Source organism: Pseudochaenichthys georgianus, chromosome 15, assembly GCF_902827115.2.
Source record: "Pseudochaenichthys georgianus chromosome 15, fPseGeo1.2, whole genome shotgun sequence".
Classification (NCBI taxonomy): Eukaryota; Metazoa; Chordata; class Actinopteri; order Perciformes; family Channichthyidae; genus Pseudochaenichthys; species Pseudochaenichthys georgianus.
The window spans coordinates 21,268,227-21,293,637 of record NC_047517.1 but is presented as its reverse complement, the minus strand read 5'-3'; the positions used below and the strand labels follow the sequence as shown (position 1 = coordinate 21,293,637).

Here is a 25,411-nt window from a genome sequence, read left to right as displayed (position 1 = left end):
AGTTGATAAGCCCACTTTTCAAATGCATTGGTCAATTAAAGTTGAAAACATTTTCAAACAAATCTTAGTTGATAAAAATAAAGCCTTATAACTTATTTGGCAAACAATCTTGAAATATACTCTTCATATTTTCCCTTATTATAAGAAATCTGAGGCTTCTGTTTTAAGGAATTAGCTGCCAACAAAATAAATGAAACCCAATGGAAAGCTGTGATGAAGGCTGTTTTTATTCCAAAATATATTCTAGTATCAAGCATCATTTATCTACATTTGATGGATTTTGCTAACTTATAACTTGACTTATAAGGCACTAAGCCTCACCGCTCATGAGTGGTCCAGCCCCTCGTATATCTTTCTGTATGTGGCCCTCAGTGAAAAAGGTTTGGACACCCTTTCTCTACACCTATATGGATGAATAAACAGCTACTTGTAAACGTAGTTCTTTCAACCTGTGCCCTTAGGCGTTCCTTGTTGTCTGCAATGTATTCACACCAAACTCTTTAAAGTATCTCTCTTTCATGACCGAACACGATTATTAAATGACCTCAATTCCAAATGTCAGAGAATCTTTTTAGTTAAAATGTTTCCAAAGTCTAGGAGGTCAATACATGACATTTAGACAAAAGAATAAGATGAACACAGCATTCACCTGAAAACTCTAAATTCTAATAATACTCTGCATGTATTTTCACACTAGTGCTCAAAGCTAGACTGTTATATCTTTTGCTGTAGTATTTGGATGCTCATGGGCACTAAGGCAGTTGCTGCTCTTTTGATTATCTTCGTATTGAAAGGCTCAGTAAGTCCCTTCAGACGCAGTTATCTCGCTGTGTCACTGGCAGGTGTTTCAGTTTGGAGAGTCAACTGAGTGCAAGTGGTGATGACAGCTGTGCTCCGGACTAATTATTTCTTGTCACCGGGCACAGATTTGTTTTGGAGCTAACCTGAGGTCCTCTTCACAGAGAAGTGTCAGTCCAACCCCAAGGTCTCTTTAATGGATTGCTTTATAGTGAAAATGAGTGTCTGAGCTGTGGCTGTTTATGAATACTAAATGAATATCTTATTAAATTAGAAAATCTCTGACCTAGACACAACATAGACACCCCCAACCCAGTGCATCTATAATTAGCAAACTCAGCTAGCCATAGCTTTTTTCCGATAACACCCCATTCATGTCAGCATAGGTAGGTGAGAAAACGCTCAACAAAACAGTAGAATGCAAGATACAGCCTCCGAACGACCATTAAGTTGAATGACTGTTCTACATCCATTTAAACTAAACATAAACATTATAGGCACAGAGAAAAAGAATAATACACTATAGCCTATACTGCAGGGATGTTGTAATGCAATGTATTAGTTTAACTATAGATAGGCATAGCCAGTAAACCGGCAACTGAATATAAATCCAGTGTGACTGTTTTATATGTCTTGAAGGCAGTAATTGAAGATAAAAAGCTTTTATTTTTTCTAGCAGAATGTACAAAAGATTTTGAACCAGAAGAAAATCTTCCCTCAAGCGGGGTTTGAGATTGGTGAACTGATGGTGCAAGTAACGAGAAAAATTTATACATTTGAAGTAAATAAGATAAAAACATGAAATACTGTACTGTAGAACAGATGAACAATGTATTAAAAGCCATTTAGTGACTTATGGGTAACTGCAAGTAAGCTTCAGGCCAACATTCGGTAACACGAGGCCTTCATTTAGTGTTTCTGTCTGTGTACCAGTGTTTGTTTTGATGATAATATGCAAATTATGTGGACATAAAATTAGAATGCACTTTTGCGTTAAATGAGGTTTAAGGGCAAATGTGGAGAAATAATTTGGAAAACTGCATAATTCATGACCTGCTTAGAATAATAGCACCTGAAATATTCATTAGCTAAATTACTTATCTATGTAATCTGCTTTTGTTGTGGAGTTCAGGGGAGAAAGGGCAGCAGAAGAGAAAACAAATGACACCATCCACCCTCACCAAAACACTGTCTTTGTTTGCGAGAAATAGACCTTTTATACAAAAGCGATGTGTTTCGAGTCTACATGCGGCACATTGAAGCACCAGCTCTTATTAAATACCTTGCCTGCCACTCTGACTTGACTTTTTCTGCCACAAAGGTAACCTACCTCAATTACATTTTCATTTTGAGAGGGTATTGCAATGCAACATAATGTCAGTCATTTGAAGAGGAGGATCTTTCAGGCTTAAAGATGTTGTTCCTACGCATCAACTTGATTCGACCTCTTCCCGCTTTTTTCCAACATGGCACTTATTGATGCTGGCATTAAAGCACATGTATCCTCAAAGCTACATTAACACAGATGATCAAAAGGCGCTGGCCAAGCCTTTGTTGGTACATCAAACAGCATGAACATTGGAAAGCAAGCAATTCCCAAAAGGAGGTACACACCAATTCCATTGTGTCATTATTAAGGTTAATATTTACCGTGCTACACCTGGTTTCATTAATCCTGTAATCTGTGGAATACACATAGAGAAACACAGCATGTGAGCACAAGCGTGTATGCAAACAGATGATTAAAAGCATTCGCCTTCAGTGAAGTTCTTCCCTTTGTCTTCTTTTTGCAGGCAAACGCACACATCAAACTCGACCCAGTTAATCAAAGTGTGAATACACGGGGTGTCAGAGGGAAAGATTTGGGGGTGTACATTTGTTCCGGCAGCCAGTGATCCTTTTCTTTCCACAGATCTGCACCACCACTAACTCAGCGGAGGAGAGAAGTGTTTCTGTGTCACCCGTACTGAGACCTACAGTAGGAGAGAGATAAAATGTTTCAGAATAGCAATTGTGTCAGATGATGAAACTCCTATTCGAAAGAGGTAATCATGTGTAGCCCTATTACAGATATCTGCATTGTCTCATGCTTCTGCCGATGATTACGCCGCCGTACATTGAATTGATACTGGCCAGAGTATTACCATCTCCTAATTGAGTTGATTTTACATCCGCCTCGTGTGTGTGAAAGCCAGCTAATTCCAGGCGCTCTTCATAACACAGAGCCAGTGATGCTCTGCCAGTTTATGGGATAGCTGTAAGGATATCCACAGAGCTTTATCCTCTTTCTCACGAGGACATAAACCCTCTTGATGTAAAATTATACCAACTTTGGTTGGGTCGGGATTGCATTACATCTCATTAAGATGTCAGCTTTTCAAGACTCGTAGTCTGTCAGGCACGGAAGCCTTTTCGCAATTCACAAAATGTCACAAAAAGAGCCCTTGGAACAAGCAAAAAATGGCTCAAAGGCTTTGATTCCTTCTGACCTCGTTTCGCAATGCTGGACAGCGCTGGCTGGCTCGGCCTGTTTGTATCTGCTCCTTGGCTTGATTGATGCACCGGGGGACTCACACAGCTGGGAAGGAGGCAGTAAACCAGAGGAAGGAACAAAGAGTAGTGGGCCACACGGGGTGCAGCAATTAAGCTGTTTACTTGTTGTTAATTAAAAGCAAATTAGAGACTGCAACAGGAGTTGCTGTCTAGCCTTAATTGTTGGCAGCATGTATGCCCAGCCACACCTGTTGTTGCATCTTTAATCTTTTTTGTTTTCCCTCTTGTGTCTTCCTTAGGGACGGAGAGGAAAGAGTGGGGAACCTGGAGTCAGAGGCCTGCCTGTAGGTGTCATACAGTAACACAGACACACATTCAGACTTACTTTTTGATTTAGGGAAAGGAAAATCATGTTCTTTCTACATATAACATACCTGTATTTTTTGTATTTGTCAATCTTACTTTAAGGAAAAAGATGCAGTGATTGAAGTTGAAAAGTGATGACCTACTTAGCTTTAATCAGTCAGCACCTCTTTTTCTACCATTCAAAAACCATTTCAATTTCACTTTATTAGACCCTGTATTTATTTGAGATCACTAATGTCTACTTCAATGTATACCTGTCTAGAAACAGGCTCCCCAAATTTCAAGTTATCATGATTGCAAAAGCATATTAAAGCAGTCAATCATTACAACAGACATGCATTACAAAATCCAGCTTAAACAGGCAATTACACTCTTTAGTCAAACTTGTCAGTAAACGTTGGCCATTAATTGTATTGATCTCTTCAAAATCTTCCCACCCTGCTGCAAGCGGGCTGTTTTATTGGCATAAAACCACAAGGGGTGTATTCAGGTTAGCTCCTGCAATGCTTGTATTAATGAGTAAGACAAGTCTGTCAATAAAGCCCCATTGACTTGTTGAATTATGGTGTGCCTCAGGTGTCCAAACTAGTCTCAGACACGTTTGGTGTGTTTGTGTAGTGACCCACATGGCACAAGCATCACAATGTGTTAAAGGATACAGCCTGTCAGACTCTTCACTGCTCTGGAGTCCGGACGAACAGGAGTGTTTAGGCATCATGTAGCTTAGGGTGTCCAATTATTTTTCATGCACTATCGCCCTAATTACACTCTCGATCAGGACAAAGGGTTTATCTTGTGTTCATCACCTTTATTCTCAAGGTTCAATTATCTTCAGTATAATATAGTGTTAAACCTTTCCTGCATGACTCAATGCATCTCCTGGGTCCTTAATAACTCATAAAACTGTAGGACGCAGAGTCATGGGACAAAAGAAAGACTGGATGGAGAAGGTGTGACATTTCTAAATGGCAATGTCCTGATGATACCCTTAGCATGTGCCGGCTTAGCTTCCATCCCCTGGTATTGGCATTTATGAGTCACCTATTTTGCTGAGTTGGATCTCAGGGGCGAAATCATCTATTCAAAACACACACCAGGGCATCACTGGGTCTTGTCTATTGGCAGCAGGACAGTGCTTGGTTATTTTTAAGTCAAATTAGCATTTGACGGAGGTGGCAGTGAAAGGCACGCAAGATGCGCTCAGAGATAATCTATAGACTGCTGGGGTCCGGTCACATACTTATGAGAGATAATATTAGTGCAAAGGTTGGAAACTATAATACTGTAAACCTATAATCTGAATATGTTTAACTACACCTGCTAGTTAAACCCTTCTGTGTATATAAAGCTGACATTCAAAGTCTAAAGCTGCCTCATTATTAAACATTTTTGCTATGTTAATATTCATTTTTAAACCCGGTTTGTCTAAACACTTGCAGATAAAAATAAGGCAAAATGTCTTAATAATACTATGCTGTTTGAGTCAAAAGCCTATGAAAGTAAAATCTATTTTTTCAATGTTTTTTAGAGAGATGAAGACATATATACCAAATATATATATTATATTATTATATATATATATATATAATATATATCAAAAGATCCTTTGAAAACCTCAATTAGAGAAGAAAATTGGCATTCAATGCAGCCTTAGTTTAGGAAGAGGTGATGAAAGGCTTAGGGTGGTTTAAAAACAATTTAAAAAACGTATATAAATACTGTTCACAAGTGTTGATTTAATCAGCTTGTGTTACATTCTCTTCATCCATTCTCTGTGCGTAAAGGAGTTTCATTTGCTTCTGATTGCAGGGTCCCCTAGGAGCCTTCAAGGTATCACTCACAACATTGTTCGTCTTAAAACAAAGTGCTGACATGTGGCATTTAAAAAAGATGTGAGTCATCTCCCTGTTTGATAAACAGGGCCTCACCTGCACTTCCAGCCAGGGTGAATTGTCAAGATGACTGAGCAGTGTTTATTGTAGCGGTCCCCCAAATAGGCTAGGAGTTTAATCATCTGAGCTGTGTGTCGGTATAAAGACAGGCTGTGTGTAAGTAGTTGTCCCAGGAAACCGGCCCAGACAAGTCGGACGTCTGTGTGACCAGACCCCTGTCCTTAACTGATGGTTTCTGTGTCAGTCAGGATGACCTTGTCAGAAATAGCACCTTTCAGTCAATCGCAGCAATATCTACTGTGCAATTTGAATAGCTGTTCCTACCCCGCACCTCCTGCAGCGCAGCACAGCGTGACTCAGTCCTCACACTCCAAACAGACCGATGGCCATTACATACAGTGCTTTTGCAACAAAAAATATATAACTTTCATGAATCCCAGGGGTGCTGTAGCTCACCAGAGGCACACGAGATATGCGATGTAAAAAACTCCAAGACATGGACCTCTACCAGCCCTCCTACTGTCTTTGTTGCTACCCGCCCCCCACAGCCCCTAACATCCACCCACCAGGCCTCCAGTGGCCCACTTGTGATCATGCAGAGAGTGAAAGCTATTGTGTACTGGACAGCCTCCTGACCACAGCTGTTCATTTGATGTATAGGTGCGTTGTTTGCCGGTGTGTCAGCGCAGGCCACAGAATTCCTCTCTGCCCAGAGGAAGGAGAAGTGTCAGCTGGCCAACCTTGAGAAAGAAAGTTGTCTTTATGAGGACACATTTAGTATACCTCAACACAAATGGGATAGGAGTAGCTTAAGCATAGGCGATAGTGGGGATAGAGGATAGTGGTTTCATTTTGATGAAAAATTACTCCGTGTTGCCATGCTCTATTAAGACAAGTTTAAGAATAAAATGACAAACAGAGGTTACCTTGATTAAGTTTTCATGAGCCTTCTGTAATTAGCTGCCGAGTTGCAGTTTATTATCGCACCTGAATCAGTTTCATATCATAAAATGAAGCCATAAAACCCAAACCTTTACTCGGCGGAGAAAGGAGCTCTGAGATTGGGGGTTCAGTATATTTCAAATTTACTTTACACTTTCATAGGCCTTTTATTAAAACAATTACAAAGGCAGTAAATAAAAGAAACACGTAAAGGTAATTCCATGTAATAGCAACAAATATTGTTCAAGAGTGTGGGGGAAAGTTTACCAATTTTTGAGAAAGTAGACCTGTGAGCCCACTGTTACCGGCAACTTTAAAGCGATATCGGAACGAAGTTAGTAAAACATGCAGGTGGCAAAGCCTGCAGGAGACCAAAGCCACCACCCCATTCAGATTAGATTAAAGGTTTCATTATGATTAGATCACAAAAAAAAGTGTGTGTTGTCTCATGCTGATGTTACTATACTGTATGTTTAAACACACCAACAAGATTGCTTACATTAATAGTGTATGCCAGCATTGCCCTTGCCATGAATCAGTCATATCCTTACATCTTCCCTTTCCTTCATGTTTAAGGTTAACGACAAGAAAACCTTTCAGAGTCCCAGGGTATGACTTTACATTGAAATCTGCTAATGCGAAACATACATAACTTTGCATTTAAAGGAACTTAAACAATCCAGCGGAGGAATGGAAAGTAAGAGTTTCCAGGAGTAGAAATAATTCAGAGATTCTTCCTTCTTTTGCATTTTTTAGTTTGGACAAAACAGTGTAACATCTGTGTGAGCCGAGCCCCCTCTCAGTCATTCAGCAGCATGTGAATGTTTTAAAGAGAAAAACAAAAGATCCTCACTGTGCATTATGTGCCTGGAAGACTGCGCTCTCATGAATCACATCTCCATAACTGTATCTCCCACTGACAGGCTCAAACGGGCTCTGACAGCACACTGCAGATATTGATGGAGAGACGAGGTGGGATGCAGACAGGCCTAATTGCAGTTAGATGAGTCGAGGTGCCTCAAAGTCAACATATTACCCACAGGTGGACCAGTTCCCTGTCCTAAGCACGCTGGGCTTTCTCGTTGTGTAAATACAGTGATAATCTGGATAAATACTCGCCGTGCTGCAGTTAATCTCATTTGAAAGGTTTATTAACTTGTCACATACCCCTCTGCTAATAAATTGACTTTGAATGATCTTCCTTGGAGATCTAACAATGATAACGACAGAAATGGTTTGCCGTGAGCCTATGCCAGAACACATGTTTACAACAAATCACATCACAGGCTAAGAATAATTGAGATTTACATTGAGTCATAAATCAGTGGGAAATCATTTTCTCTGCACAGTATAGCGTGTGTTTTACAGTTAGTGTAAGACACTAAGATACTGCATTACATTACATTTCATTTAGCTGACACTTTCATCCAAAGCAACTTACAATAAGTGCATTTGACCAAGAAGATACAAACTTGAAGAAAACAGAATCATATAAGTACATTAGGTTTCATAGAGCCAAACCATTTTAAGTGCTACTCAACTGACTTTAGATAAGCCAGTCCTTTGTTAGTATATAAGTGCTTTGTTAGTATGTAAGTGCTTAGTTAGTATATAAGTGCTTTGTTAGTAAGTGCTTAGTTAGTATATAAGTGCTTTGTTAGTAAGTCCTTAGTTAGTATATAAGTGCTTTTTATTTAGTTTTTTTGTTTAGTTTTTAGTTTTCTGTTTTTCATTTTATCGCTCGAAGTGGAGTCGAAAGAGATGAGTTTTCGGTCTGCGCCGGAAGATGTGTAAGCTTTCTGCTGTCCTGATGTCAATGGGGAACTCATTCCACGCACTGTGAGCGGCTCTTGTTATGGAAAAGTTCTCTGACTGATAGCACGCCAACAATGATCTAATTGATAAGATTATGATAAGATTATGATGGTAAAACTACGAGTTCCCATGTGGTTGATAAAGCTGAACGGAATTCAATTAGTGCTCAAAGTCAATTTAGCCTATAGTCTGTCTTCCCCGCCTAAAATATTAATAGGACAATCCATCTGTTCATACATGGCAGCATTGTACTGACTTAATAACGGCTCATAATTTGGACGAGGAAACAGTGACTATATCTCATTAAATAAATGGTATCACAGCGGCTGCCGTTAGCAAGTGGAAGGCATGGGGGAGGGGCTGAGACTGGAAGGCAATTATTGTTTGTTAGAGTCCGGGTGCCGCTAAGGAGTGTTCAAATATGCTGCAACCTTTCTCAGATGTCTCTGTCTTCTCAGATTGCTAAACAGATGCTCCTTAATGTCGTCGTATCTAAAGTGTTCCCTCCAAATCTGCACGCATGTCCTACAAAGGAACAATCCTCTTTAATGAACAACCTATATATTAGAAAATAATCCCCACATTAATAATCCCCACATTTCACAACAGATGAGCTTTAATCAGGCGTGTCCAGATATGTGAAACAATGCATTTCTACTACTCCCGATGCATTTGGTGAATGATATGCTGTGAAGGGAAATATGGCTGGTAGAAAGATGTTGGGATATGCATCCTGTATGATGGATCTTCCGTTGTGTAGTTATCCTGCGTGTATGTATGAAAAAAGGTTCCATCACAAATCTTTTTAATTAATCATTCACTGTGTGTCTTGGCCAAGGTGCAGGTACATTTGTTTTACAGTTATGTTTACTTAGAGCACTCTCCACATAACTGACAGGAAGAAATCCTATTAAAAACACTCTGAGGGAAGCTCACCAGCAGTCATCAAGTGCCATCTATTGGCAGACAGGGGAATGACTTTAAAGTGGAAGCTATGCTGCAATGCAACAGGGGCCTGTATTTATCATCATCCTGCCACACTGTCAACACAATACTATCATAAAGTCACAGTTTCCCTTTCTCCTATCACGGTTACAGATGACACAATACTGTATTTCTTTCCAGATTACTCATTTATAAAGTCTGCCTTTGCCTAGGTTTTACTCTGAGCTTTTCTGTCTTTTTGCCCTGCCTTTACCGTCAGTCACTGTCAACGCTCTGCTCTCTGCACAAACAGGTGGAGGGGGCTGAGTCCGCAGTCCCGGGGGGGAAAGGGGAGAAAGGAGACCCTGTACGTATTTCCCTGCAGTGACATTTACAACGCTGTGATGTTACACAGTCATTAACCAAGGCCTGCTCCCACAGGGTCAGATAGATGCTCAGGGGGCCGGAGAGAGGAAAGGACAAAAGGTAAGTCACGTCAATGTCATGTGTCATACATGATGCTGCCCACTGTTTGTGCTCCCTGAAACTCAGACTGTGTGTGTGTGTGTGTGTGTGTGTGTGTGTGTGTGTGTGTGTGTGTGTGTGTGTGTGTGTGTGTGTGTGTGTGTGTGTGTGTGTGTGTGTGTGTGTGTGTGTGTGTGTGTGTGTGTGTGTGTGTGTGTGTGTGTGTGTGTGTGTGTGTGTGTGTGTGTGTGTGTGTGTGTGTGTGTGTGTGTGTGTGTGTGTGTGTGTGTGTGTGTGTGTGTGTGGGTGGGTGGGTGGGTGGGGTCATGGCAGTGTAGATTAAAAAAAGAGAAAGAGGTGGTGGAGGTCCAAGTGATATAATTGGTATGATACACCAGACCTACGAGGTTAAACCTTTTGAGATAGTTATCATCTTTAAGTCAGCTTATTATCTAATGGTCTCCGAAGACATGAACTATTAATTATATAGTATACTTGCCGTTGGAGATGTGTGCCTGTGTGGGTTTTTGCATCTTTTTTTCAATGTAGAGGTGTTTATATGTCAAGTATCACCATGAACAATTAGTTTAAATGGTAAGATACAGGAACCATGCATCTTGGGTAAATGTAAATGTTGTGCTAATAGGCTAATAGTAGACCATGAGTTATAAATGAAGATTCAGAGGTTCACCAAATTCCACATGTACCACATTTCATAACATTTCATAATACACCCGATATTTGTTGAGACATTGTCCTGAAAATCCAAATATGTCAATCTTGTGAAAGCGAAAGAAAAGTCAGGGGCTCACCAAAGTCAGGATTCATCCTCTGGGAACCATGAATGCCTGCCCCAAATGTCATTGAAATCCGTCATGATGTGATATTTCAGTCTGGACCCGAACGATTGGACCCAGCCACATCCCTAGAGCTTGGCATACAATCCTTTTATGAGTTTATGATTGTTTAATTAAAGATTAAAATGACACCTTTGAATGATTGTGTGGGCCTGGCATGTTACAGCATGTATTCTCTAAGTGCTTTTTAGTTGTTTATAGTACTGTATATGATCACAGATGTTGTGCTGTGTTTCCGTATTTCATTAAAAGCGCTAAAGTTATAGCTTGTAAATTATGAATGGAATAATGGAGGCTCCTAAATGCAATGCATCACAATTAAGGACCCTCCACGGTTCCCTGGAGCACCCGATAGGCCCATTAAAAAGAGTTCAACGCGGTTGCACTATATACACACACACACACACACACACACACACACACACACGCTACAAGTACATTTCACATGATGCACATGAAATGCCCTTTACTGAGAAATGTTTTCTTTCCACTCATCTAATGACTCTTCTCACATCACTTGAGGTTTGCAGTATTTTTCAAAAGTCTGTTCATGTTATTGCTTTCTTTATTGTTGCTCCAAAACCTATTGATGAAGGTTTTCGAGGTCACTTGTGGCACTTCAGCTTTCAGAAATAGTTTCTCAAGTTACTTTTTTTCTTTTCTTTTTTGTCTTTCAGTCTCTTCTACAGCATATATACTGATTCATATTAGTTGTCTGCTCTTTTTCAGGGTGAAGTTGGCCTTCCTGGTCCGCCTGGTCCTGTAAGTATAATGTAAAACCCACCTTACAGAATATCATACATTGTCAGTTAGTATGACATTTTATGTATGTGTTGTCATAAGACACACCAAACTATGTTGCATGGCTGTCCCAAAAATCTATTTTGTAGTATTAGCGCTTTGTTCTCTGCAAATAAAAACAAGAAAAATGAATCTGTGCATCATGGTGTGTTTCACATTATACCATTTGAAGGGGGAGCTCAAAGCAATAGCAGTGCTGTGTTTATGCTGTCACTCCTCACACCTAGAGCCATGTCACCTTGTAACCAATTCCCATTATTTGACTTACCTGCAGATTTCCTCTCTATCTTGAATTGAGTTCTAAAAAATCCTATTTACCCCCATCTTCAAAAACGGTGGATTGGTATTGATCAAATGCATGCAACATGGGCAGTCATTTTAAGGCAGATGAGATTATAGTTGTGTTGAATTTCACCCAGCAAGAACTTCTTTTTAGGTAATGAACTTACTGATATTTTTGGCAGCAAGCTCCCAGGGAGTCTATGCAATGCACACAGCAAAGACATATACACAACATAGCTACAGTATACCCATTCCCTGAAAGCTGTGAACGATAATTTCCTTCTCCTATCTTGTATCAAATTAACACGTGCACTAGCCATCGCCAACTGATATGCTAATATTTCGCTTGAAAAACATCTTTATAGTGTGGATTAATGAGGGCCAGCAGGACATGACCTGTTTATAATGTCCATAATTGTAGATAGTACAAGGATTCATCTTGGAAGTCACCAGTGCTGCTTTCAGTAGAGAAACACATAAAAAAGAAGCCTGACGTCATGTGGTGTGTCTGATGCTGAAGGTGACACTTGCTCAGACATTTTCAGCAAAAACACACTGTGACAAATCAGTGAAAGATCTGTAATGATACACTTGCAACTATGACACATTTTTTAAATAAAATAGAAATTAAAGTATAATTGGTGTCAAATAAAAACATTTAGTTTGAGCTCACGTGTCACATAGTCAGGGGTTTGACATTTATATGACTCTGTCCTAATGGGTTTTTATTCAAAAGACTTCCTGCCTACTGAGCCTCCGAAGGCTTCACATGAGCTTGGAAACAAACTTTGATGGCTTTCATTCTTATTCTCATTCTCGTTGCTTGTTAGCAAGCGATTCATATGCAAATGTGACAACTTAATTATACTGCGAACAAATATCACTCACGGTTTCATTGGTTTCTGTCTACCAAACAAAAAGTCTGCTCCCCTAATAAGAATAGATATCAACGTTGGCGGTTTTAATGGCTGTTCAAAAACATTGAGGTTTTGGCTTTGCAATTATTTTGGAATAGCCATCTCTCTTTTTTCCCTAAATGTCACTTCTACTGGGGAAGCAAGATAAAGAAAAGTTCCATCAAATCGTAAATACTCAGTGGTGTTCATTGTTGTGTGGTGAGGTATGGACCACCCAGGATATAGGAGATGTATACAGTACTATGGCAGAGGAGGAAACATTAGTCATTTGATAGATGAGGCTGTTTGAATATTTAGTACCAGTCTCTGTCTGTGCTCTCTGCTTCCCTGTGGCAGATCATTTTGGCAGTTAAGCATTGATTTCCCTTACACAGCAGAAGCGAGGGTTTGGATCATTACCCTCCTTTCATAAACCTTCTTGTGCCTCTGTTTATTAGTGACGGGGAGGAGCGGTGGGCTTACAGCCATGCACTGCCACCCCCAACGTCCTTAAAGTGGCAAAACGCTCTTTTCATCTCCGAGATTGTCCTGTTTTTATTGCTGCCAGTGTTGCTTTACAATATGTTTTATAATCTAGTAAAGTGAATCTGTTTTTCCAAGTTATTTTAAAGTTAAATGTTCTCTTTCTGTCCCCAGAGTCAGAACTAAACATGGTAAAGCAGAATTCAGTTATTATGCTTCAAATATCTGGAACAAACTCCCTGAAACCTGCAGGTCCGCTGCAACTCTTACTAAATCCAGGCTGAAGACTTTTCTTTTTGTCGCTGCTTTTAATTGAAACTGAGCCGTTGTGTTCATCAGTAAAGTGGAACTTCTGTGTGAACTATTCATATCTTAAACTGCACTGTAACTTTTTATTCATGTATTTTTTCTTTTAATGTTTCTTTTATTATCTTTTACTGTTTTTAAATGCCTTTGTCTTAATGTCTTTCATTTTTGTAAAGCACCTTGAATTGCCTTGTGTTGAAAGGTGCTATATAAATACACTTGCCTTGCCTTGAAATGCATATTTCACTTCTCTGGCGAAAGGCTCTGGCAGAAGTGTCTTATCTGGTCTCATACTGATGGAACTGGGTTTAGAATCAGAGGCAAGATAAAAATGTCAGCAGCTGTTTTTGTGAGTGACTGCAGGTTGAAGGTTGAGTGATAATGCAGTCAGTCCGCTGGGGTACTCGGGGATTCAGGACCTTACTGAAGGTTATTTTGACTATTGCTGCGGAAGGAGGGCTTGTGTCAAGTTTATTTGTGTAGCTCTTAATCACAGTAACACTCTCAAAGGGCTCACTGGCACACATTAGTCCGAAAACAAGGGCACCAGCACAGATGGACAAAGAAAAACATGACACGAGGGCACCAAGATGTGTCTGGACTCTGGAGAAGAAGCTTGGCGTTCAAAACGTGATTGGTGTGATTCATTAAATATATTTTCAATGGAGCATTATCGAGCATGCAGACTCTATTTTTCCAGCACCAACATTTGGATGTATTTCAGTATGATCATTGCTTCTCTCACTTCTTTTATCATTATGCCTAAACCACCCAAGTTTGAACTGGTTATAACTGCACATGGGGGTGAAACATGTAGTTAACCAAACACAAAGGGCCTGAGGAGATTTAGATGTAAATGAGTTCTGATAATCATAGATTGTAATGAAGATGGATAATTAGATTTGCTCTCTAAATGGCTTTGCTCAGTTTTTTAATACAATGGACTTCAATCACTGGCCTCACATTTGAAACCTTTTGTGCAGTTTACACCAACATTTCAGTGTCCATCAAACCCAGATTGTATCTAGAGGTGTCTGTGCCACCTGCTATTAACATATTTCCATTGTGAACAGTTTAACTGTAACAAACTCTTTTCTCACCACTATTCCACCACTTCCTGGTGTGGGCGTGCTTTAAAAAAAGATGAAGATGGCCATTTTTAAAACAGCCGTTTAGAGACAACTTCCTTTTTCAATTTTGTGGACAAGAACACTAGATAGCAGAAATGCAGTTGTGTCCAGTGTGGTCAGTATTTTTACATTGCACAGAAATTAGTCCTCAGTGAGACCTGGATGTTTTTAAACCTGGAATATAATTTGATCAAGATCTATTAGAATATATTCTGATCTGCTGTGAAATTAACACCAGGATTCGGAATTTCATATTAATCAGTACACAGAATGATATAAGGGTCAAGAGGTTTTGTCTAAAAACTTTTTTGTTTTGGATTACATTTAGAAATGGCTCCTATTCACATGTTATAGTACTAGGTGTCAGTCTGCCTCAGCTGGTACTGTACCTCTTGACCTTTTACCGTTCCAATGCATTTCATTTTGTTATAATAGTCTGCCCCGTGCCTTTAGATTCCACATTCTTAGCTAGTCTATCTATCGATGTATTATACATTTGCAATCACTTATTACTTTTATTGATTTTTGTTGAATATTTTTACAAGAAATCAACAGCTTTTACTTGAATGGAGATCGGTGGATCACAGTTTAGGTAACGCTGTGTCTTTTTCATTACTTCTAGGTGATGACAGCTCACGGATTAAGACTGCTCTCTGCAACTGTGAGCAGCTTTTTGTATCAGAACACATGTTGGTTTTTTCCGGCGGTCCCTCTACAGTCGGATTCTGAAGTGGTTTGTTTTTTCTTTTTTTTAGGATGAAATGAAGGAGGTGAAGACCCAAGGAGAAAAGGGAGATCAGGTAAATATATCCCTCTTTGATATTTTCTATACAATTGAATCATACAAATCTCATTATAGAGTTTCATTGTATCCAACATTTTGTGATAAGATGTGTATTGATTTTATCAAACATGTGTATAGATTTTATCAAACATGTATAGATTAACACCAACAAAGGGCTGCTGTCAGGCAAACCAACCATACTCATATTTCAATTAAGAATCATCATTTAACAACAAAACAAATGAAGAACATGGTACATCGTAGAGTTCCAAAATCTAAAGCCATATGCATAGATCTGCCTGAAACTCCCTATATGTCAGTGTCTAGCTTTCATCCGAAATAATTGACATATTAGCAGAACCGAAAGACAAATATATATATACGCTGATGATTCAGGTGTCTTGAAGAAAGTGATATATATTTAACTTATACCTATGTTATTTATTGACAAATCGTTTTATTCATTGTATCCAACATTTGACACCACAGCAGATGCTTGTTCCCAGTTTATTTTATTATATCAACAAAAGAAGTTGACATTTCATTTTGAAAGAACAATTGAACATCACTTGCTGTGCAAATGAGTTCAAAACAACAAATGCATCTACTTATATCATGCAGATTACAAAGGCCACTGATTCAGCTATCGACCAAACAACATAAGGCTCCTTGCATAGAAAGAACAAATAGATATTACAATTTGCAAATGATTGAATAATTACTTTAGACAAAGCAAGAACTCATGTTTACCCTGTAAGTGGTGCAGTATAAAGGCAAAAGCACAATAATGCTCTACCTTAGAGGTAATTAAAACAGTTACTGCTTTCATTGTATTCACATTATTAGAACAAAGAAACAAACTTAACAAAGGAAAAACACTTTTCTCCACCTCCACACAATATAAAAGATAACTTCATGAAGGTCCTTTTTTTTGTTGCCTTACCCCAGCGAGCAATAGGAAAGACTTACTTGACAATTTTCTTTTTGCACATCTTGAGAAATGATGGTTGTCTATCTCCTTTATTTTCTACAGGGGGAGAGAGGAGCTCAAGGGCCGCAAGGCTTCAAGGTAACTTGTTGAAGACTTTCACTTTCACTAGAGTATCAATACCCACCTCCAATAGAATAAGGCAGAGACGTCCTTTAAGTCCATTGAGTATCACTGTGTGCGGTGCTCTCCGCGATGTCACAACAGTGGACGTCTTTGAGGAGTTTATATATTGTTGATCTTTTTAATTGCAGAAAATCTTATTTCTTGGACATACAGTGACCCTGAGCTCGACAACAGCACAACACACCAGAGATAATATATATATATATATATATCCATTTTGTTGCTTTTGAAGACCTGTCTGAAAGACTAGCATTTGTAGCGACACACCACAGTAATTATCTTCCACTTGCGACTGAAGTGGACCTTTACTCCTTCTTGTTGACACGTATGCCTCACCAAACTTTTGTATCTGGAATTCAGATATTTCACTGTGACAGGCCTGATGTTTTTTCTCCTCCATTGTCCGCCCTTCCCTATAACTGGATCTCACTCCCACTTTGTTGTTCCTGTGACAGGGAAACGTCGCTCCACCGGGACTAAAAGGAGATCAGGGGCCAGAGGTGAGACTTTGTATTTATCTCAATGTCGGCTGTGCCACTTACAGTAGGTCAAATGGAGAAGAATAGAAATCCTGCTGAACATAAACAACAGTGAGATGAGGGCACCCTAAGTGGAGGTCATAAATAGAACTGGGAGGAAATGTAAACATCCCATGCCTTTTTTTGCACTCGTTTGTCCAAGATAATGGCATATGCGCGAGTGTAAAATGAAGATGAATGCAAAAAATGATTATACATTACATTTTTTAACAACGCTTAGTTTCCACAAGTACACCAACTCATCAAAATACATCAAATTAAGAACTTTTTCAATTAAGGACGCTAGAATTTGCTTTGAACATAATAATGCAAATATCTTTCTTATCTAAATCATCAAAAGCTAGGCATAGAAAGCTGCCTGGTACTGATTCTTGTGTTATTATTGTTCAACATAAGCTCAGTTACCATGGTAATATGTGACTTTTTCAGTTCGTTAAGAGATAATGAGTTGTAAAGGCGATTGCCCATAAAAAGCTTATCTGTATAAGCATAATGGGGTATAAGCGTGTATTTCAAAACACATGCATGTAAGAAAACCTACCGCTGCCCAGTAATGACGATATCCTCTGCATACAGCACAGTAATTGCCATGAAACTTTCCATGGTTTATTAAAAAGGTGGTATGGGGGACACTTAAACAACACTGCTTATTAAAATACTCTCGAAAGTCGTGCCCACAGTGTAGCTGACTGGGATGTAACATTTGAGAGGCCAGGCAATTTTCTCACCAAACAAAAGGAGAATATATCTCTAAGTATTGGTTTTCCTCTGTGTTTTGCCAGGGCAAGCAAGGCCTGTCTGGACTCCCAGGACTCCCGGGAGAGGCAGTAAGTATATTGGCTCTCGACACGCCGAGCACTTCATGTCAACCTTTTCTTTCTTTCATTGCCTTATCTGCCGCCTTGCCATATCCTCTTCTCTCTAACTCAGCCTGCCAAAGTGAAAGATAGAGATAAACAGATAAACCAAAACAGGCAGAGACAGAGAGGAAGTCGGGAGAGAAGTCCAGAATTTGTACACAGACGATCAGTAATCAAATTTAAGAATTAATTAGTGGAAAGAGGCAAATCTAACTGCTTTATGCCAGGAACGGAGGCAGAGGCTCAATCTGTTCTCCACACCTGCTTCCGTAATGAGCATCTGTCTTTACTCAAAAGCAGGGAGGGAAAAGAGGCATTTCATAAATCCTGGCTAAGGGAAATTATGTTGGAACACGGCAGCCCGCTGAAGCAGTGAGGAGGAGGAGATAAATGTGTGAGAGTAGATGAAGGCCTAGTGATAGATGTGTCTCTTTTCCCCACTATTTACAGGGATCGTCAGGGGAGTCCGGGGTGTCTGGTAAAGATGGCCTGAAAGGAGAAAAGGTAGGTAAACTTCAAATCAAGTTCCCCCCTTGAAAAGAAAAATATGAAGCTAAGATCACAGGGTGAGCATGTGAGACAACGTTTTAATACACCTTTCAAATGACGCCACGCCTGCCATTCTCAATCATGTAACTTTTGGCAACTAATACCTCAAACTACTATTTCTTATTTATAATATTATGTACATACATTAATTATTTCAGTAAGATGTGTTTAAAATGCTATGCTGATAGAGAGAAAGTGTGCAATTGACATGCATATGGGGTTTGTCACTTGTCAAAATAACCACTGGAGTCACTCTGGTTCACTCAAGGGCAGAGAGATGAATCCTAAAGTGATTCACCCTCCTACAGTAATTCACATCTTCTGTGCCATCTCTGCTGTAGTGAACATTCATGTGGTAGTCTATAAATAAATGTGGAAAGGCAAACAATGTCTGTACGCTAAATATGAAGCTGGAGCCAGGAGACCATAACTTAGCCTGAAAGCATAACAGAAATATGTCTAACAGGCTTTTTTCTTCTCTTAGGCACAGTGGTGTTTTAAACTCAATGCTAATGGCAGCATGCTAACATGCTTACGGTGACAATAAATAAAAGACAATGTTAACATGTTCACTGTTGTAGTTTAGTACAGCTGAGGCTGATGGGAATGCCTTCAGCTGTTCTAGCAGTTTATTGGTAGTATTGAAGTGTTGGGCAAGTTGACATTTTGACCTCACTTCTGCTCAAGAAAAAGTCAAAGAATAACCAAAGTCCATAGAATTCCTCCTCAGGGGGACTTTAAATATGTATACAAAATGTATGGCAATCCATTTAAGACTAGACCAGAATTGGATGAACAACTGACTGCTAACATTGCTAAAAGACAAGACACTAAGGCATTAGTGGTAATATTTCAAGTTCATTTTTTGAGGCGGGAAACAGAAAGCAGACGTTGCTAATTTGGTCTTGTGGACAGCAATTTCTACTCTGCGAACTTGATGGTTTTGTTAGGCTCCATGCAGTGCCAAACGCTGTCCCCTCTAACAAACAGTGATAATGTATCCATTCATGTGCGACATCATTGTGCTAAATGGCGTGTTCCATGGCTACACCCACCAGACTTTTCATTGTTCAGCTCCCTGTGTCAGAATATGCTTAGCTCAATACTGTCTTTCTGTTTGTAGGGGGACTCTGGTGCAGTGACGGGGCTTCCAGGCCATATGGTGGGTACCATATCAAGTTTAAAAACCATATCAAGTTTAAAAAACTGACTGTCTTCTGACCTTGTTGCGTTCAGCCTTCGAGTCTCAGGAGGCAAAAGTGTAAAACCGTAAAACAACAATCCAACAGAAATTCACAAAACAAAGATAATTTGCAAACAGCTAGACATTAGCAGACAGAGTAGAATAAACTAGCTCCTCTAGCTGTATAGCTGCTATGACATTAGGGAGATGCAATGCCATTAGGTAATCCACCACCGGATAACCCCAGCCTGGGCAATCACCTATCCTCCCACTTTGGAGCTTATTGCTGTTGAAGCACTCTCTTTTATGGACACGGCTTTGCATATAGAAATGTTCATTATAATGTCCCCAAAACCCCAGCGTCAGTCCTAGTTGAGGACGCGTGCACTCCTCAATCACTGGCAAGTGCTCTATGGCTTTAAAACAATCATGTTTGTTTGTTTATGTGGAAACGCTGAAGATAACATTAAGCCTGACTTCAGAGGTACTCATCAAGCAAGGGCTAGTGAGTTCACTTGAGCGGAGTAATAAGGGAAAGATGCGTGCAGACAGAAGTATTCAAACCTCTTTAATGTAATCCAGCACTGTGGAAATTGGAGCTGGATTGGAGAAGAGGGCAATAATATGTGTGAAGGTTCAAGGAGGACATTTTTACAGCATGCCAATGACCTCTTGTCGTTTAGTAGTTCAAAGACTGAACAAATACAACAGTTTATCGTTTAAAACTGACTTCCTGGGCAGATGAGATTCTTAACATGTTATGGTCTTTGTATATAAGACAAAGCAAATAGAAAAAAAGCAATAAACTCTTATCGTTGCTGATGGTCTGGGGTACTTTAATGAGTCAGCCCGCTCAAGAAGGTAACATCACTTTAATGAATTTGCCTTCAAATTAACAATGAGCAATTTGGTCTTTGTTGTGTTTGACTTTTATTATTTGCATACATTAGCAATCTTCCTCTATTCTGAAGTTGTGATATAAAGGTTTTTTTCAGTGCAGTGCATAATGTCTAGTGCAACTGGAACAAAGAGAAAATGCAGTCTTAAGATCATAGTATCAGTCTCAAAAAGTTCTCCACTTCCCAAACTTTCTGAAGGAATTGGTACTTTTCACCCTGAAACTGGAGAACTGCTGTGCTAGTTCCAACTTCTCCACGGCTAATTTACATTGTGCATTGTAGGATTGTAAGTTAACACTAATACATGCTGACCACAGAAATCAATGTCTCATCCGAACTGTATACAGTAAATAATGCTTACAGTCGTCCTGATTCCAATCAAGGTTTTTCTCTGTGGTATAGCATTATCAGTTTGGCTCTGTAAACAGAAACGATGTGTTGTAAACAGCAGAACATGAGCTCATAATGTGACGCTGTGTTCAGACTGCTCACAGTGTGGAGCGTAGCCCTCGTAAAGATTTCATATTCCTGTTTAAACTCACTCACAGCACTGGAGCAGCTTTTTGTGGGTTGCACCTCAGGTCTCAAAGTGAATAGTTGATGAAGGTGCAGTGAATATCTATTCTGATGTCTTCTTCCTGTTGTTTTTCAGGGCGATGGGTTGTCTCTAAGCAGAGGGTCTCGCGGGCCCAAGGTAGGAAGCACTTTGGTGGTGAAGCATCACTGCTACAACTTTAACTAGCTACAATGTTAACTTCTGCAGATAGTACACTGAACAAAAATATAAATGCAACACTTTTGTTTTTGCTCCCATTTTTCATGAGATGAACTCAAAGATCTAAAACATTTTCTATATACACAAAATAACCATTTCTCTCAAATATTGATCACAAATCTGAAAAGATCTGTGATAGTGAGCACTTCTCCTTTGCCGAGATAATCCATCCCACCTCACAGGTGTGGCATATCAAGATGCTGATTAGACAGCATGATTATTGCACAGGTGTGCCTTAGGCTGGCCACAATAAAAGGCCACTCTGAAACGTGCAGTTTTATCACACAGCACAATGCCACAGATGTCGCAAGTTTTGAGGGAGCGTGCAATTGGTATGCTGACAGCAGGAATGTCCACCAGAGCTGTTGCCCGTGAATTGAATGTTCATTTCTCTACCATAAGCCGTCTCCAAAGGCGTTTCAGAGAATTTGGCATTACATCCAACCGGCCTCACAACCGCAGACCACGTGTAACCACACCAGCCCAGGACCTCCACATCCAGCATGTTCACCTCCAAGATCGTCTGGTCGTATACGACAGCGTGTTCCAGTTCCTGCCAATATCCAGCAACTTCGCACAGCCATTGAAGAGGAGCGGACCAACATTCCACAGGCCACAATCAACAACCTGATCAACTCTATGCGAAGGAGATGTGTTGCACTGCGTGAGGCAAATGGTGGTCACACCAGATACTGACTGGTTTTCGGACACCCCCAGACCCCCCCAATAAAGCAAAACTGCACGTTTCAGAGTGGCCTTTTATTGTGGCCAGCCTAAGGCACACCTGTGCAATAATCATGCTGTCTAATCAGCATCTTGATATGCCACACCTGTGAGGTGGGATGGATTATCTCGGCAAAGGAGAAGTGCTCACTATCACAGATTTTTTTCAGATTTGTGAACAATATTTGAGAGAAATGGTTATTTTGTGTATATAGAACATGTTTTAGATCTTTGAGTTCATCTCATGAAAAATGGGAGCAAAAACAAAAGTGTTGCATTTATATTTTTGTTCAGTGTAAGATAGAAGTCAAATACTAACATGTTCAGGTACAGTTAATGTCAGTGGTTTATTGTCAGACTCTCCCCAACAGCCTTTTCAAATATACTCAAGCACTACTTCAAGGACACCATCCATTATCTTTTTTCAAGTTAGTCTCAACGACTTTCATTTAAAAGTACATCTTTCTCATATTTAACCCGCTTTGTTGCTAGTAAGAACACATACATTATGTTTGGCCTCCCTTGCCTGTAAATCTCTGCTGGATGACACGAAAATATCACAGGCATTTTAAATCCGGAGCTCCGGGTGCTGGTTACATACAATAAATGGGAGCCAAACATTGTTCAGTTGCACATGTGTCGACTAGTTGAAGCTGGTTGAAAATTGAAATATGTTTAATTGAAAATGGCCTCATGGTCTCACTTTCCAAAGCCCAAAGAGGGGACAGAATGGTGATAGAGCCTATCGCCCACGGATAAAACACCTTGCATTTGCAAAATTACAAACAAGGTGTCTGTGGTGATAATCCCAGAAAATCTCTCTCTTGGATCTCTGGGAAGTGAGACCTATAAACACAGCTACAGTTACTGCTTATCGCCATATGTGCTGTAGGAAACAAAACAGAGATCTACGAGATTATAACTAACTCTATTATTTTTGATAAAAGCTGAGATTTTTAGCCTACAGTAATGTTTCATTGACTTTGTATTTGTCAATGTTTAGGTAGTTTGGTGGTGATCGCTTTTGTCCCATCACACGAGGTGGTTGAATTGGGTGTTTTAACCATGTATCCATTACTTTTAGCATTTATGTTCCCTGTTTATCTATTACTTTCATCTAAATATTTCGGTCTCAACTACAATTAGTTTTCACAAAACCAAAAAGCCAACCTACTTTATTTACTATATATTTACTGTTATATTTGTAAAGATCTCAAACTTTTTTGATGATATCATATTGAGTTTTCAAGCAGGTTTGTAAAATAATGTACTCAAGAGATCCTAAGTATCAAATACATGTGTATCCCAAGACAGAGCAATCGTATACATAATTAACATGATCATGTCATGGCCTTGATACAGCCATGTTTCTTTCTGTTGAAGATATTGAAGGTGAAACATAAATGGATATGACTTCAGACAGAGTTTGAATAGTTTATGATCATGCAGCGCTGCAGCTCTCCATGACTTCTGGATTCTTTATCACTGTCTGCTCCCTTTTATTTGTCTCAGGGTGAGAGAGGTGTCCCAGGATTGTCCGGAGAACATGGAGACAAAGGCGAACCTGGAGAGACTATCATAGGTTCACCTGTGAGTATGATGTCATCTGACCTGTGCCTCCCACATTCAGCCCAGTTCAAGCTATCTTACCTTGAGATTCTCAGACATTTACTGAGAGAGATCGTTTTTGTATACCAAGATCAATGTTCATTAAATACAGTCTGAGATGAAAACTCTGGTCAATACTGGGAGGTAGAGCCGTGTTGCCCTCTGCTTTCCTCATATATTCTCTGCCCCGTTAGTTTGAACCTCACATAGGTTTGATTGTGAGTGAGTCTGCTTTCATTTTTGGAATGAAGGATTGTTCGAGGCAGAGAATCAATAGAGCAGAAGGTGTCTAACACAATTCCTATATTGGATCATGGGTGCTACAGGGCAGATAGTGTTAACAAGTTGTGTGATGTGTTCTTAGGGCCGCATGGGATCTTCTGGAAAGCCGGGAATTGAGGTATGTGGAAAACTCTGTGAATCCACAACACAAACAATATGATTTTCAGCTTGTTAATGCTGTGGCGCCTGCAGAGTTTCAATTATTTTAACACTGCACTGGTTATAGTTGTTATCTGGTTCTATAAAGCAAGATTGACAATGTCTGGGGTTTTTCTCAGGGCCTTCGTGGACTCCAAGGTTTATCTGGCCCTCCTGGAGTTCCAGGTAGAGAGGTAAGTGGGATCAGTCAGTCCTTCCTCTCTTATTCACCCCCCTCACATATGAGCAGATACAAGTTATGTCAGCTACCACTGTGGAAGAACACATGTGATGAATCACAGCTCCAGGACACAAATCCCCACCAACTGAGATGGGAGCAGAGCTACAGCTGTGCGTGTGCACTTGATGTCATAGCTAGGAGGATTGTTGACTCCTTTCTTTGTCTCAATTAAAGGGCTCCCTTGGTAGGCCAGGCCCCCCTGGCCCTGCTGGACCCCCAGGTGAACCAGTAAGTGAAAAATCTCCTTCTGCAGCATCAGTGATCTGCAGCTACAATTCAAAGTCACTATTCACAATGCAGCTCCAGTTTGAAGATAATTAGCAGCTCATCCTGCTGTTCACTAACCAACATCAGTCTCAAGGAAATGGTGCAGTTTACGACAAATTGGCAGCCCCTTGTTGTTAGCACATGTTCTCATCTCTTTCTCGCCTTTTTATGTTTCAAGTAAGCAACAATAACCATATATCTGAAAGCTGGAGTAGGATTTCAAAAGGCGTGTTTTGCTGCTGCTTCAAAGCCTTGTAATTTTAGTATTTTAACCGATTTAAATTCATCCACCGTAAACACCCATGATACCCATTTATTGTCCGATTACTTTTCTTCAAAAATACACTGGCTCCAAATCAAAATGCTTTTCTCAGCTCCAGAGGACAACAATATGTTTGAAGACATGTTCCAGCAATAAAATGATTAAACTGTTTCCTCAAGCGTTGCAGATCAAAAATGAAAATGACAAACTGAAACAGGACTTTGTTAAAAAGATTCTGTGGCAAAGTGACATTCCTTAAAGGCATTTAAGATGCTCTAATAGATTGACGTGCTGACCAATTTAGTAGATGCAGTTCCACCAAACAAACAGCTGAATTTTTTTCTGACTGTGACAATGTTTCATGCATTTATTTTCTCCTTCTTTATTTGACAGACTGCCCTGCCAATTGTTGGAGACATGGGAGCATTACTCAAGGTAATTTACCCTAATAGTTAATGATAATTACAGCTTTTCATAACCAACGACATACTTACACTGGCCTGGTTTAGCTGTTTAAAATCAAAATGTTTCATTATTTGAAATAGTACTATTGGAATTGATGCTGTCATTTAAGCGAAATAGTAAAAGCCCTTGAGTGCCTCCATCAGGATGACTGGGAGAAGTATGAAAAATAACAGGCATTCACCTCAGGTGCACATACAGTGTGACATCTTGATAATAAAGTCAGTTAAATAATATAAATATTGCATGCAAAACACTTTAATACAGAGAATACT

The 25,411-nt window shown here is 39.7% G+C and overlaps 1 protein-coding gene across 1 annotated transcript in view; it reads left to right on the top strand.

Moving 5' to 3' along the window:
• LOC117459267 (collagen alpha-1(XIX) chain-like) overlaps positions 1-25,411 on the top strand; it is a 117,347-nt gene that overhangs the window by 58,316 nt on the left and 33,620 nt on the right. Inside the window, exons 16-32 of the mRNA XM_034099997.2 lie at positions 3,591-3,635; positions 9,544-9,597; positions 9,672-9,716; positions 11,282-11,314; positions 15,073-15,111; positions 15,206-15,250; positions 16,268-16,303; positions 16,804-16,848; positions 17,670-17,714; positions 18,198-18,251; positions 19,420-19,458; positions 21,031-21,072; positions 23,389-23,466; positions 23,849-23,884; positions 24,045-24,098; positions 24,320-24,373; positions 25,068-25,109. Of these exons, the coding sequence (XP_033955888.1) occupies positions 3,591-3,635; positions 9,544-9,597; positions 9,672-9,716; positions 11,282-11,314; positions 15,073-15,111; positions 15,206-15,250; positions 16,268-16,303; positions 16,804-16,848; positions 17,670-17,714; positions 18,198-18,251; positions 19,420-19,458; positions 21,031-21,072; positions 23,389-23,466; positions 23,849-23,884; positions 24,045-24,098; positions 24,320-24,373; positions 25,068-25,109 (786 nt within the window). The remainder of the gene's footprint in view (positions 1-3,590; positions 3,636-9,543; positions 9,598-9,671; positions 9,717-11,281; positions 11,315-15,072; positions 15,112-15,205; positions 15,251-16,267; positions 16,304-16,803; positions 16,849-17,669; positions 17,715-18,197; positions 18,252-19,419; positions 19,459-21,030; positions 21,073-23,388; positions 23,467-23,848; positions 23,885-24,044; positions 24,099-24,319; positions 24,374-25,067; positions 25,110-25,411) is intronic.